A 12,759-nucleotide genomic window follows, 5' to 3' on the forward strand; every position below is an offset into this window, starting at 1 on the left:
TTTTACTGGATTAAATCTTGATCATGAAGCTCATTCTTTTCGCCCTGTGTGTCCTCATGATGGTTCAAGGTATGTTTTGACTAGTAAATACTTAGATTCAGTTTATGTTGTTGAGCACGAACTGTCAGAGCGTCGATAGTTTTCAATGGTTTTAATTTATAATTTCTGAATCAAGTAACCAGTGAGTTTAACAGCAACAAAATCAATCAATTCAACTTAAACAAGTTTTTTTTGTATCGTTCCTATACTATTATATTTAGCTCCTGAATACTTTTTAGCTTCTCCCCTGATTTAGTTCTACAATTATAGTTAGCTTATATTAACTTCAGCTAGCTAGCATATAGCAACTTCAGCTAGCTAGCATATAGCAACTTCAGCTAGCTAGCTTATAGCAACTGCAGCGAGCAGTACAACCCAAAAACCGAGGACTCCTGAATAAATCGAGCAAATACTTTATCTTTAACTTAACCACTTTATGTCTATTTTCTCGTCTTGAACAGTATGATGTAGTTACGATGTTTCTATCTGTGTGACTGGACAACAATATTTGTTTCAAGATGATTCTCTGATTATTGTCTTATTTCCAGAAAATCCAGTATTTTACCTTTTTTGTCATGACTTTGAATCGCCAATTTTTTTCAATGGTAGTTGCTTTTTGTTCTAACTGTCAACTTCTTTTTACCATTTTGAACCACATCGTCTGATGAAGCTCCTAAATGGGCCACTAGAGGTCACCATAACCCATTGCTTTTGTCATCCACACTGCTCTTTGTGTGTAATTTATTTGGGTTACATGAGTTGATTTATGTTCGACTTGTGACGTTGTTTATTTATAGTTTTGATCAAAGCCTGCTAATTTAATATTATTGTTATCTTAGTTCAAAACAGAGTTAAAAGAATGAAAGTGATAATTTTGTCTAATTGAAATGAATGAGAAACAGAATGTCCGGTAATGTTTTGCAATAGAACCCGGATGTTGTTGGACTGAAGTAGGAAGTAGTTCTGGCACAGCTGGGTAGCGACATGAGAATGAATGATCGAACACCAAGTTATGCAAAACTGACTTTTTTTTAAATATATAAAGCAACTTTATTTTCCACCACTGACGTCCTGCAGGGTTATTTCTTAAACGTAGTTAATCTACAATATACTCATTCTAATCTGGATTACTGTCCTCACACCTGAAAGTGGACTGAGATTGATTTTTAAAATGATTTATTTAAAGTTTCAACACAGTTGTAGTAAATCAAGTGTATTAGTGCAAACAAGTCCTGAAGGTCTATTTCTATGTCAGCAAACAATCATGTTCTTAGTGTTAGGGGTTTTTTGTGTTCCGATGAACCGACCCCTCCCCAGCCTCGTACATGGTGATGGAATGAAGGACAGACACATGGATGAGTTTAAGAAAAATGCTCGTTTAGTGAATTATGCAGAAGTCAGAGACAAACTTACGTGAACACGGGCGCTAGCAAGCAGAGAGATCTATCGCAGACGTCTTCGAATGCCAGAACGCAAAGATCAGACAAAATGGTGGATCTTTATAGAAGAATATTCAGGTTAACGCCTCTAGTCAAATGTGAATGTAGGATTGGTCAGTAAGTGTAAACACTTGATTCTAAGATGGCCGGTCGCACGTGATCGTAGTGGAAATTTACCAAAAGTTGTTGTTTTCAAGAATCTGTTCCCAGCGACTTGTGTCCTTCAGAGTGACATTGAGGTGTCCAGACGTCCTGGAATCTGGGATTGTTTAATCTTTCTGTGTGTGTGAGGCTTTGTGACCTCGGCCTTTGGGTTGTGAACCTGAGTTTAGTTTAAGTGAATGCAATGCAAGAATAGGATTATTTAATATGAATTAAATATGTAAGATTATCAGTTAATCAAGTGACTATTTGAAATGTGAGTTAAATCTAGGTGATTGATTACAGTAAAGTTGTCATTTCCTTACATTAGATACGTTTATGTTAAGCAGTGATGGGGATCAGCACCTCTTAGTCTAGAGTTGATACAAGTCAGAGGAGGAGACCAGAGGAAGCCTGTGGACACCAGAGGGACGAGGTGGTGGATCCATGACTAGGATGAAGAACATGACACAAATGTTTCATCACATGTCGTCAACGTAACTAGAAATAATCGTTTCTCTTGTGTTTTGTAGGTTCTGATCCTGAGACTGTGTTTGTGTCTGTGAAGAGAGGAGATGATCTACGTCTGGATGGTCCTCAAACTTTGTCACTGACAGAGTTTGAAGATTTTTTCGTGAAACACGAGACCGATTCTATTATAAAATGTGATCATAACTTAAACTGTAAGACTCATCAAAAGTACGAAGGCAGAGCTGAGTTTTTAAAAGAAAATAATTCTTTGTTGCTGAAGAATGTGATGTTTAACGACATTGGAGTCTACACAGCTGTGATACATGATGGTAAAGATCACATTAAAGTAAAATACAACGTGAACGTTCAGGGTGAGTTTTAAATTTCTTTAATTTGTATATATGTATAAAGTATAACAAAGAATCATAACGTATGAGTAACTCGCTGAACCAGAAGACAAATCTCTCCACTGATGGTAGATTTCTACTCTCACCTGAGGCCAGCAACTCTGTAGTGACAATAAAACAAAACCACAGACACATGTTTCTTTGAATGTTAATAAAAAGAGTCAAGATTATTCAAGTAATTCTATCTTTCTTCTAATCCTTCCTTCACATGAGAACAAGAGCCTTAGAGACTTAAGAGAGACTTAAGCAGCAGATTCTGCTTCACAACTATGATAGAAAAAGAAAAAAAAGAGTAAACATGTTGATAAGATGTGAAGCAAAATTGTGAAATAAATTCTCAAAGTCACATACAGACAAATCTACAAATTATTGAAGAACAATAAAAAAAATATTATTTATTATTTTGATGATGATTATTTTTATGAATTTTCATTCATGTATAGATGTTCAACTTGTTGGTCAGTGGAATTGTATGAAAGAAATATGTGAAACAAGATTCTATCAGAGGATGAACCTTTTGTTTTTTTGTCTTTGCAGACTTTCAGAATTCACCTAAATTATCGTCTCATGTGACCACGATTCAGCTTTGGTTTGGATTTGGTCTTGTTCTGGCGTCGTGGTTGTTTTTGTCCTTGTAATTTTAATTTACGTATAACTAAGTGAGTTACCTGTCTGTCTGTCTGTCTGTCTGTCTGTCTATCTGTCTATAAAAGTAATTTTTGATCCATGTTTTCAGGAAATCAAAGCAACACAAGACACCGTGGACAACCGGCGGTAAGTGTTGTTTCTTTGTTATCATCACTGGTTTACCTCAAAGTAAACTTGAAGTACGAGTGACCTAATGATCAAGATAAGATTGTGTGTGTTACGAGTAGCTAAGTAGTCCACGTGTGTACGTCCATTTGTCGTCGACAAATGAGGCGACTAGTTAGTCCCACGTTATTATTTATAAGACAGTATCATATGATCGTCTCAATGTTGAATGGAAACACTTCATGGCAGGGGTCACCATAGCTATATATGGAATACAATAATCCATAATAATCCATAGTTAGTTATTTCAAAAGTGTGTATCAACCTTTCATTCATTCAGAGGATGATATAATGAGAGTTTCATTCATTTCCAGGGGCGCCTGAACGAAGAATCCATAGAGCTTCACCAGTGACGGGCTGGTGACGACCAGCTAGCCCAGTATCCCGACTCTCTTGATACGTCAAGTGACGAGATGGTTTAATGCAAAAGTTCAACATTAGCCCTGTTTGTTTGTAGTTCACATAGAAGCTCAGAAATGTAGTCTTACGCTGCATATGTGAGTTCATCGAACAAGGGAATGTGTCAAGCTGTGCACTACAATCCTGCACTGACCAGCAGGCAGTGGTTTACGTCTTCAAACTGTCGCTGCCCACGTTTACTGTCTGCCTCAAGTTCTCTAACATCGTTGAGTCTGTGCTAAAGAAATCAACCTCAACGGTTACCATCACACAGACCGATTACAACTCTATTAATGATTTGTTACAACTTTCTGGCTGTATGAAGATGTTACACTTTATTTATATAATCATAATGTTTTTAAGTACTTTATATTACATTTGTTTCATTTTGTTTATTAACTTAATCAAGGTTTGGTTGTGTTTCAATAGGTTGAACAATAAGGTTTTTTAACGAAGCCATTAGAGCAAAATAAGTATTATTTATGAATGTATTTAATTGATTTCAATCTCAACCTTACTACTTCACTAATGTAAGACGATGAAGATGAAATAAGAACAAAATATTGTTTTAAATGATCTATGCCTTTTGTGCAAATTGTTATCCTTCAACAAAATGTTAATGTACCAATTTTAATGTATGAATGTATGATGTATTATCTTTATTTGACGCTTTTTGTTTTGTTGAATTTGCAACTGTGAGAGTTGAAGTACTCATAATACAAATAAATAAAAAACAATAAATTGTTTTTTTCCCCAAGAAATTTCTCTTGTCGAAGCTCTATAAGGATTTAATCTTTTGTTGTAGTTGTTTTACGTGAACACCAAAGTGTGCCAAAGAAATCTTTAACCTTTTTGTTTTTTCCTCTTTTGTTTCTAGGATGACTTGTTTCTAGCCAAACCGGTTTATTTCTGTTCTCTTTGTGTTTGTGTATTTAAGCTCACCTCTCTGTTCTTTCCTGTCTTTGAGTTGGATCAATGTATTTGCCCTCGACCAATGTTAGTCTGGGATTTTGAATTCTGCACTTTTTCTGAAAATCTCTGGATTTTTTGTTTTGCCTGCCTTTATGCTGTATTTTTGGAATCATTTTTTAGAACTTCTTTCCCTCTGCTCGGATTCTCTTTGTTAATAAACTTCCTGAATGTTACCTCTCTGGTCAATTGAACTGTCACACTTCGACTATCTTGGACTTTAGATCCAACAGTTACATTCATACGGACATTAAAATTAACACACATTTTTGACTGGAACTCTGAAAGAGAACAGATTATTCTAAAACTAACACCAAGCTTTAGTCGACATGAGGGTGAGTAGAAAATGACGTTTGAAGGATTTTATAAACTATCCCCTGAAAAGGCGGAACATCCTACATTTTGTGATCTTGAGACAGAAGGGAAGTTCCATGGAGGCAACTCGGTTTCTGACACCAGACTCCAGGGCTTAGTCTGGACCAGTTACAAACTCACTTGGTGTCACTTCTGGTAAGTTTCAGTGTGAAGATAAATTGTTCCATGACTTTGCAAATGTATTTACACCTCCAGCTAAGTACAGCAAATAACTACAAGTTATACTGGAGTAGAAATGAAAAAAGGAGAAAATAAAATGGTTTATTAGTCAAGTTTAGATAGTTCCCGCTCTCCTTTACTTTTTATTGGTCCCTGCATCGGTTAAAAGAAGGTTTTGAGGAGGCACTTCCTTTTTCGCTCACAGCCATGTCTCAGAAGGTTCTCTTGACTCTCTGTTGGTTTCAGGCACTTATGGGAGGTAAAAACTTTTTATTTACTCTCTTCTTTTGTTCTGCGTTGATTTTACTTAGACAATATTCAGGTTGTTTTTGTTGTATTTGCATTTTTACTTTGTTTATTAAATTTATTAAAAAAGAGGGGAAATAATTTGACATGATAGGACAAAGTAAAACTTAAATTTCTCTCAATAATCACAATAAGTCTGGAGCAATCCAACTGAACTTACTCTGTTGTAAAACTACATTAAATCTTATTATTCTGCACTAAATAATGTGTGAGAATTTTTTTTTTTTTTTAATGTTTAAATCCAGGCATAGTTGGCTCTAGTCTTGAGTTTAAATGTCGTTGATGTAAAGAAATAAATAATCGTGACTCTTGTGTTTTGTAGGTTCTGAACCCGAGACTGTGTTTGTGAAGAGAGGAGATGATCTACGTCTGGCTGGTCCTCAAACTTTGACCTTGAGAAACTTAGAAGATTATTATTGGAAACTAAACCGAACAAATGTTGTTCTCAAATTAAATTATAAACTAGAAATTGTGATATATCCAAAGTACAAAGGCAGAGTTGAGTTTTTTAAACAGGAAAATCATTCTTTGTTGCTGAAGAATTTGTCGTATAACGACAGTGGAGTCTACACAGCTGTAACATTGGACTTTGAAGAGGAAAAAGTTGCAGAATACAAAGTTGAAGTTCTGGGTGAGTGTCTCAGTATTTGTCTTTTGTTTAATCAAGTTTTTTTCTGATTACAAAATGCTGCAGTGATGCAGAGAGTTTATGAAAATAAATTTGCAAAAAACCCACAAGCACTTCACTTCCTGTGCAGGTGAAGTGATTTTCAGACCTATTTTGACGTTAAAATTGAATCTAGTTTTACCTGAAAAATGCATAGTGTGTGTGTGTTTGTGTGTGTGTGAAAAATGTATATCAAAGTGAATAGCACACAGTTATCATTTATGGCGTCATTAACAAAAACGAAACGGCAAATAAACATCTCCCACTTGAACAACAAACATCCTTAGATATGTAAAGCCTGAACAAAACTTATAACAGTGATCAGTAAAGTTTTCACTGAACTTCAGGCTGATTATTTATCAGAGGTAACAGTGTTTTCTTAACCCAACAACACAAACAAGAACAACATGCAACAGCTGTTGAGATAAAGACGTGAAGAATATGTAGGATTTACTTTGTTTCATTTAGTGATCGTCGTTCATATCCTCCTGTTATCCAGTGGAAGAATAAATAAAGATTGTTGCTGCTTTCTGTCCTTGACTGGTAACTGTATTTTCCATAATGTCCTGCTCCCGCCGCCTGGTTTAAATGCTTTTCATTCAAATAAATCACACATTCTTTTGACATCTAGTGAACGGGTGAACAACAACAACCCAACATTGAAACATTAGAGAAGTATTAACACTTAAACATGATAACTTGAAGGGATGTTCTCCATGTAAACACTGTTAATGTGGAGTCGACGTGGTTTATTTCGGATCCAGTGTCTCCAGTCCTGCTCCAGGTGGACTCGGTCTCAGACCTCAGAAAGTCTTGCAGCCTCACTGTGAGCTGCCAAAACATCAGCAGCTCCATCAGGTGTGTAGCTCATACCTGCAGTCAGGATGGTGGGGAGAAGAAGGTCCAGTCATCTCTCCACATCTACCTGCTGAACAACTCCATCATCTGTAACCATAGCAACCAGGTCAGCTGGAGCACGGACCAGAAGGAGATCCTGGATTTCTGCAGTCTGACTGCTGGTGAGATGTGTGACGAAGATCTACGTCCTTTTGATTGTTTAAGCGCTTTGTGACCCTGGTCTAGAAAATCGCTCTACAAATATTACTATCATGATGATCTGGTTCTTCATCCCAACAACAACCTCACCATCTTCATCTCTGACTTCCTCTTCACAGCTGCTTCAGTCACGTGGATCGCCGTTTTGTTGTGGAGCCACATTGTCTTTGTGCTTATTGCCAGTTGCTTGGTGCTGGGAGTCTCCTGCAGACGTAAGTGTCCCACACACACACACACACACACACACACACACACAAACACACACATATTAATCCATGTCCGTGTAGATGAATGAAGGCGGACCTAAACTTGAGCCCTGAGGAACACCTGCAGCTCAAATCAGCTCATGATTGTCATCTTTTAAACACTTATTGACTTGTACTTCTTTTCTAGGACACAAAAGTCATGATGACTACACACCTGAGCAGACACACACACTCCCCTCGACAGAGCACGAACTGGTCAATTGAACTGACTGTCATCGTCATGGAGATTAATTCTAAATTCAGTGACATAGTCTGAAACTTCTAAACTTGTATTCTGTATTTTAAGCTCAATAGTATTTTAATGACAATGGATGTTGTTAGTTTGAGTTGTGTGTTGCTTCTGTTAGCTTGATTGGACATTTTTCAAACGTGTCAAAAAATCCATTACATTTTAAAATCACTTTGATACATTATTGAAGAGATGTTTTTGTTTTTTCTCTCTTTATTTTTGTCAGACACGTTTCGCCGCCATCACAACATTCTCAGTCATGTGAAATCAGAAATAACAAATGATTCATGAGAAGCATTTATTATAGGATAAAACAAATAAATAATAATAATAAAAAAATCAAACGACAAAGATTAAAAAAAAAGGAACCTGATGAGATATTAAGACTTTTACTGGAAACTTTACCAAAGAAAGTGTTGTGTGTATGTATATATGTGTGTGTTTGTTCTATTAAATGTATTAGTTATTGTGCATTTATTGAATGAATATTGGATTCGATGTTACAGTGGTGTGTGTTTGCAAATTTATATATTACACATTATATTTTATATATTGTAGTGCATGAATGCTCCTTCTCAGGTGCAAAACAAATAGACTCAAGGACTCATTCATTCCTCAGGCTATTAAATTGTACAATGAGTTCAGGGGCAGGAGTGAAGTAAAAGTATCATGATGTTCTATTCTATGTTAATTCTTGTATCCTTTGTCTTTTTTATTTTTCTTTGATCTATGTTCTTTATCTTTAGACTTAGACTTAGATTGTATCATCTTGTTCTTTCTCTTTATTGCTCTTTGTTCTTCTTCTTATTTTATTTTGATTTTTTTTTTAATGAAAAATTGCTGTATTTGCTGTGGCTATTGGAAAAAAACAATTTCATCAATAAAGTTCTACCTTACCTTACCTTACCTTAAATATTCAGCAGTACTGCCATACTTGTGGGGCAGGGCTTTTGGGCAGGTATTTCTGGTTTTTCTATTGCAGGTGTTTTCACCATCAAAAAAACAACACCCTCTTGGTTTCACTTTCTTTTACTGGATTAAATCTTGATCATGAAGCTCATTCTTTTCGCCCTGTGTGTCCTCATGATGGTTCAAGGTATGTTTTGACTAGTAAATACTTAGATTTGGTTCATGTTGTTGAGCACAAACTGTCAGAGCGTCGATAGTTTTCAATGGTTTTAATTTATAATTTCTGAATCAAGTAACCGGTGAGTTTAACAGCAACAAATCAATCAATTCAATTTAAACAAGGTTTTTTATCGTCCCTCTACCATTATATTTAGCTCCTGAATACTTTTTAGCTTCTCCCCTGATTTAGTGCTACAATTATAGCTTTGAGAATAAATGATCGAACACTAAGTTATGCAAAACTGACAGTCTCACTTTTGTTTTTAATATATAAAGCAACTTTATTTTCCACCACTAACGTCCTGCAGGGTTATTTCTTAAACATAGTTATAAACATAGGTCTTGAAAAGCGCTATATAAATAAATATTACTTACTTACTTACTTACTTACTTACTATAGTTAATCTACAATATACTCATTCTAATCTGGATTACTGTCCTCACACCTGAAATAGGACTGAGATTGATTTTTTTTTTTATTATTTATTTGAAGTTTCAACACAGTTGTGGTAAATCAAGTGTATTAGTGCAAACAAGTCCCGAAGGTCTATTTCTATGTCATCAAACAATCATGTTCTTAGATAAGTTTATGTTAAGCAGTGATGGGGATCAGCACCTCTTAGTCTAGAGTTGATACAAGTCAGAGGAGGAGACCAGAGGAAGCCTGTGGACACCAGAGGGACGAGGTGGTGGATCCATGACTAGGATGAAGAACATGACACAAATGTTTCATCACATGTCGTCAACGTAACTAGAAATAATCGTTTCTCTTGTGTTTTGTAGGTTCTGATCCTGAGACTGTGTTTGTGAAGAGAGGAGATGATCTACGTCTGGCTGGTCCTCAAACTTTGAATCTGACAGAGATTGAAGATTTTTTCTGGAAACACAACCAAATGAATATTCTAAGAAAAGATACACAAAAGATCGTGATATATCCAAAGTACAAAGGAAGAGCTGAGTTTTCAAAAGAAAATAATTCTTTGTTGCTGAAGAATGTGATGTTTAACGACAGTGGAGTCTACACAGCTGTGATATATGATGGTGACGATCACATTAAAAAGACATACAAGGTGAACGTTCGGGGTGAGTATTTTCTTCCTTTATTTTTAAACGTATAAAGTATTACAAAGTATCATAACGTATGAGTAACTCGCTGAACCAGAAGACAAATCTCTCCACTGATGGTAGATTTCTACTCTCACCTGAGGCCAGCAACTCTGTAGTAACAATAAAACAAAACCACAGACACATGTTTCTTTGAATGTTAATAAAAAGAGTTAAGATTATTCAAGTAATTCTATCTTTCGTTCCATCCATCTATTGTTCTGTCCTTCCTTCACATGAGAACAAGAGCCCTACATACCAGCATCAGAGCCAAAGACGATCTCCTGCCCAAGTTTTCAAGCATACATGTTGAAGTTAGAGCGAGAGAGACTTCAGTAGCAGCTTCTGCTGCACAACTGTGATCAAAGTCACAATTATCTTTAATTTTCTCTTCCAGATCCAGTGAGTCCAGTTGAGCTGGAGGTGGTTCTTGTCTCGAACGACTCACACTTGTTACTTCAACGTCAAAACATCTCAGTGTCCTCTCATCAAGTCTTCTATGAGAACAGCAGCATCATCTGTAACCATAGCAACGAGGTCAGCTGGACCAGTGACAAGAAGGTTGTCAAAGACCTGTGTTGTGAGTGAAATCCCCATGTTGAACGAAACATCTTCAAGTCCGAAGACCTCGTTGAAAACTGAAAGATGTTTACGATATATATACTGTGTATATATATATATATATTCATATAAGTCATTATTTTTGTATTCACAGACTCTCAGCCTCCATCTCCAACTCCAACTCCAACTCCAACTCCAACTCCAACTCCAACTCCAACTCCAACTCCAACTCCAACTCCAACTCCAACTCCATCTCCTTATTGGTTCATTGTCATAATTCTGGTGGCAGTAGTTGTAATCTTTGGAGGTTTCATGTACAAAAAGCGAAGTGAGTCGCCTCATGTTGTCTCTTAAGCAAAAGTATGTGTGCGTTTGACCAAGAGCTCTAAGCATTTGTTTTTTTATGTCTTCAGAGAAAAAAATATCTTCAAATGAAATCGGCTCTTCAAGACCTGAATATGATATGAAGAACCGCAGGTAAGTGTTGTTTCTTTATCACTGGATTAGCTCATAGTGAACATTTGATGGACTGACCAAGATAGACTTGGATCATGAGCCTGAAAAAACAGAGATTGATTTAAAATATAAGTAAAGTAAACTGAAAGAGACCTGAAGTTGAGCCCTGAGGAACACCAGGATTTTAACAGAGATGTGTTCATTTCACAGGAGCCGAGCCCGAGCCAAGAACCAACCAGCCGGCTTACTAGAAGATACCGCCTCTCTTCATACGATGTACGCTCAAGTGGACAAGAAAAGAAACGGGCGCAGAGACAAAGAAATGCCACTTCAGGCTCTGTGACTGAGGCTCATGTTGTTTTTCTTCATCAGTTTAAAACACACATTACAGAATTGACCATTGCAAGTTAGCAACAGGTAAAAACAAAGTGTTGCTCTTCCGACTTTCTTCAGTGGAGAAGAAACGTTACGACCACAGAAATGATAGGATATTAATAATAATATGATATTTAAAGTAAGATAATGTATGAGTCTCAATGTTTGTGTTGAAAAAAGCTTCATCGTGTGCGTTTGAGCTCATCCAACAAAGACTTGTCGGTCACTAAAGATAAAATATTACAAATATAATACAGGAAATGTGTCATTTAATGAATGTTATTTTTGTCCTGCACTTATTATATTAGGTCAAAGAAAATAATTGTTAATTGTGTTTGTGTACATTTATTATTGCTGCTGGTTACGTTTATGAGCAGAAAACCTGTCCAAGGTTTAAATTCACTTAATGTCACTGTTATTATCTCTTATGATTATGCATTTTTATGTTTACTGTCTTTTGCTGCATGTGTTTGTCTAAAATGTGCATTTTATAGGATTTAAATGAAGGTATTTTGAAAACAAATGTATACGAAAAAATGATAAAAAACACAAGCAAAATAAAAAAGATTTACAAGCATAATTATTTCATGTTAATTATGATGACTTTCATGAAACAATGAGAGCAAAAGTATTATTATTTCAATCTATCTCTGGTCACAGTAGTTTACTTAAATACTAGTGATGGTCTGATGAAGCGTCATGAAGCAGTGCCATTAGTTTCATAGTCCACTAGATGGCGTCTCTGCTCTATTTTCCTTTGTTTTAAACAACTGTTCTAATGAAAAATCATTTTTAAACTGATGGCGCCACCTACTGACCTCTAAACAACATGACACTGTTTCATGAAGCTTCATCAGCTCATCACTAATAAATACGTGGTTGAGCGTACTCTAAGATTCTACACACATGCCTTAGAACCCGTGTCTACTTTCAGGTACGTAATACAACAGAAATCTGATCTGGTTTGAAGTAAAACTCTTACTTGCAAACGTGAGAAAGAAGAACACACAGAGCTTCTTGCACGTCTGTCTGAATACTTTCTGAAGCGTGTTGGTTTGCTGTTATATCTTCTCTGCAGTTTCAAATAAGAGCTCAGGACTTTCCCATCACAGTCCAGTCAAGGCAGAGTGAAAGAGGGATTTGAGACCGAGACTCTGGTAGAATATCTAGGGTTATTTGACCAAAAGGTTTCCAAGTTTGTGCTGAATTTTTAGCTGGGTCACTCTGACCTAGAATCACAAGGAGATGTATCCGCCAGAAATGACGTGAGCTTTGATAGAGCAGTTTGGATGAAAAAGAATGGGGTTATGGTGACCTCTAGTGGCACTTCTAGAAATTTTTTCAAGTCTCACGTATCTTTGGGGCCCATCCTTCCACAACAAGACGAGACCCATGCCTT

The 12,759-nt window shown here is 36.2% G+C and overlaps 2 protein-coding genes and 1 long non-coding RNA gene across 6 annotated transcripts; all 3 read left to right on the forward strand.

Annotated features, from left to right (window-relative positions):
• The first annotated feature begins 2,165 nt into the window (after positions 1 to 2,165).
• Positions 2,166 to 4,802, forward strand: LOC148063996 (uncharacterized). Of its 2 annotated transcripts, XR_015713516.1 has the most exons (4): positions 2,166 to 2,461; positions 3,035 to 3,156; positions 3,234 to 3,271; positions 3,625 to 4,802. It is a non-coding gene; the product is annotated as an uncharacterized LOC148063996 (long non-coding RNA). The 2 variants fall into 2 exon arrangements; XR_015713515.1 differs by having other exon boundaries at positions 2,166 to 3,156.
• Positions 4,803 to 5,397: 595 nt separating this feature from the next.
• On the forward strand, positions 5,398 to 7,776 carry LOC148063997 (uncharacterized). 3 transcript variants are annotated; one of them, XM_087810491.1, is made up of 6 exons: positions 5,398 to 5,471; positions 5,841 to 6,149; positions 6,950 to 7,043; positions 7,143 to 7,204; positions 7,361 to 7,453; positions 7,635 to 7,776. In XM_087810491.1, the coding sequence occupies exons 1-6, from the start codon at positions 5,420 to 5,422 to the stop codon at positions 7,709 to 7,711; spliced, it is 687 nt and encodes a 228-aa protein (XP_087666617.1). In that variant the 5' UTR covers positions 5,398 to 5,419; the 3' UTR covers positions 7,712 to 7,776. The 3 variants fall into 3 exon arrangements, with proteins under 3 accessions (XP_087666617.1, XP_087666615.1, XP_087666616.1); XM_087810489.1 differs by having other exon boundaries at positions 5,841 to 6,155; positions 6,950 to 7,204; XM_087810490.1 differs by having other exon boundaries at positions 5,399 to 5,471; positions 6,950 to 7,204.
• A 1,009-nt stretch (positions 7,777 to 8,785) lies between these two features.
• On the forward strand, positions 8,786 to 11,935 carry LOC148063998 (uncharacterized). Its single transcript, XM_087810488.1, has 6 exons — positions 8,786 to 8,832; positions 9,648 to 9,947; positions 10,366 to 10,548; positions 10,684 to 10,857; positions 10,943 to 11,006; positions 11,196 to 11,935. The coding sequence occupies exons 1-6, from the start codon at positions 8,787 to 8,789 to the stop codon at positions 11,326 to 11,328; spliced, it is 900 nt and encodes a 299-aa protein (XP_087666614.1). The 5' UTR covers position 8,786; the 3' UTR covers positions 11,329 to 11,935.
• Positions 11,936 to 12,759: the final 824 nt, after the last annotated feature.

This window comes from Callionymus lyra, chromosome 16 (assembly GCF_982586985.1).
Source record: "Callionymus lyra chromosome 16, fCalLyr1.hap1.1, whole genome shotgun sequence".
Taxonomy (NCBI): domain Eukaryota; kingdom Metazoa; phylum Chordata; class Actinopteri; order Syngnathiformes; family Callionymidae; genus Callionymus; species Callionymus lyra.

Bases quoted from the DNA above. Each gene is read 5' to 3' on its own strand.
- LOC148063997 (XM_087810489.1), top strand. From the start codon at position 5,420: ATGTCTCAGAAGGTTCTCTTGACTCTCTGTTGGTTTCAGGCACTTATG. The intron at 7,205-7,360 runs GTGAGATGTGTG...TCCTCTTCACAG, and splicing joins TTTCTGCAGTCTGACTGCTG to CTGCTTCAGTCACGTGGATC. The intron at 7,454-7,634 runs GTAAGTGTCCCA...CTTCTTTTCTAG, and splicing joins GCTGGGAGTCTCCTGCAGAC to GACACAAAAGTCATGATGAC.
- LOC148063998 (XM_087810488.1), top strand. From the start codon at position 8,787: ATGAAGCTCATTCTTTTCGCCCTGTGTGTCCTCATGATGGTTCAAG. The intron at 9,948-10,365 runs GTGAGTATTTTC...TTTCTCTTCCAG, and splicing joins ATACAAGGTGAACGTTCGGG to ATCCAGTGAGTCCAGTTGAG. The intron at 10,858-10,942 runs GTGAGTCGCCTC...TTATGTCTTCAG, and splicing joins TTTCATGTACAAAAAGCGAA to AGAAAAAAATATCTTCAAAT.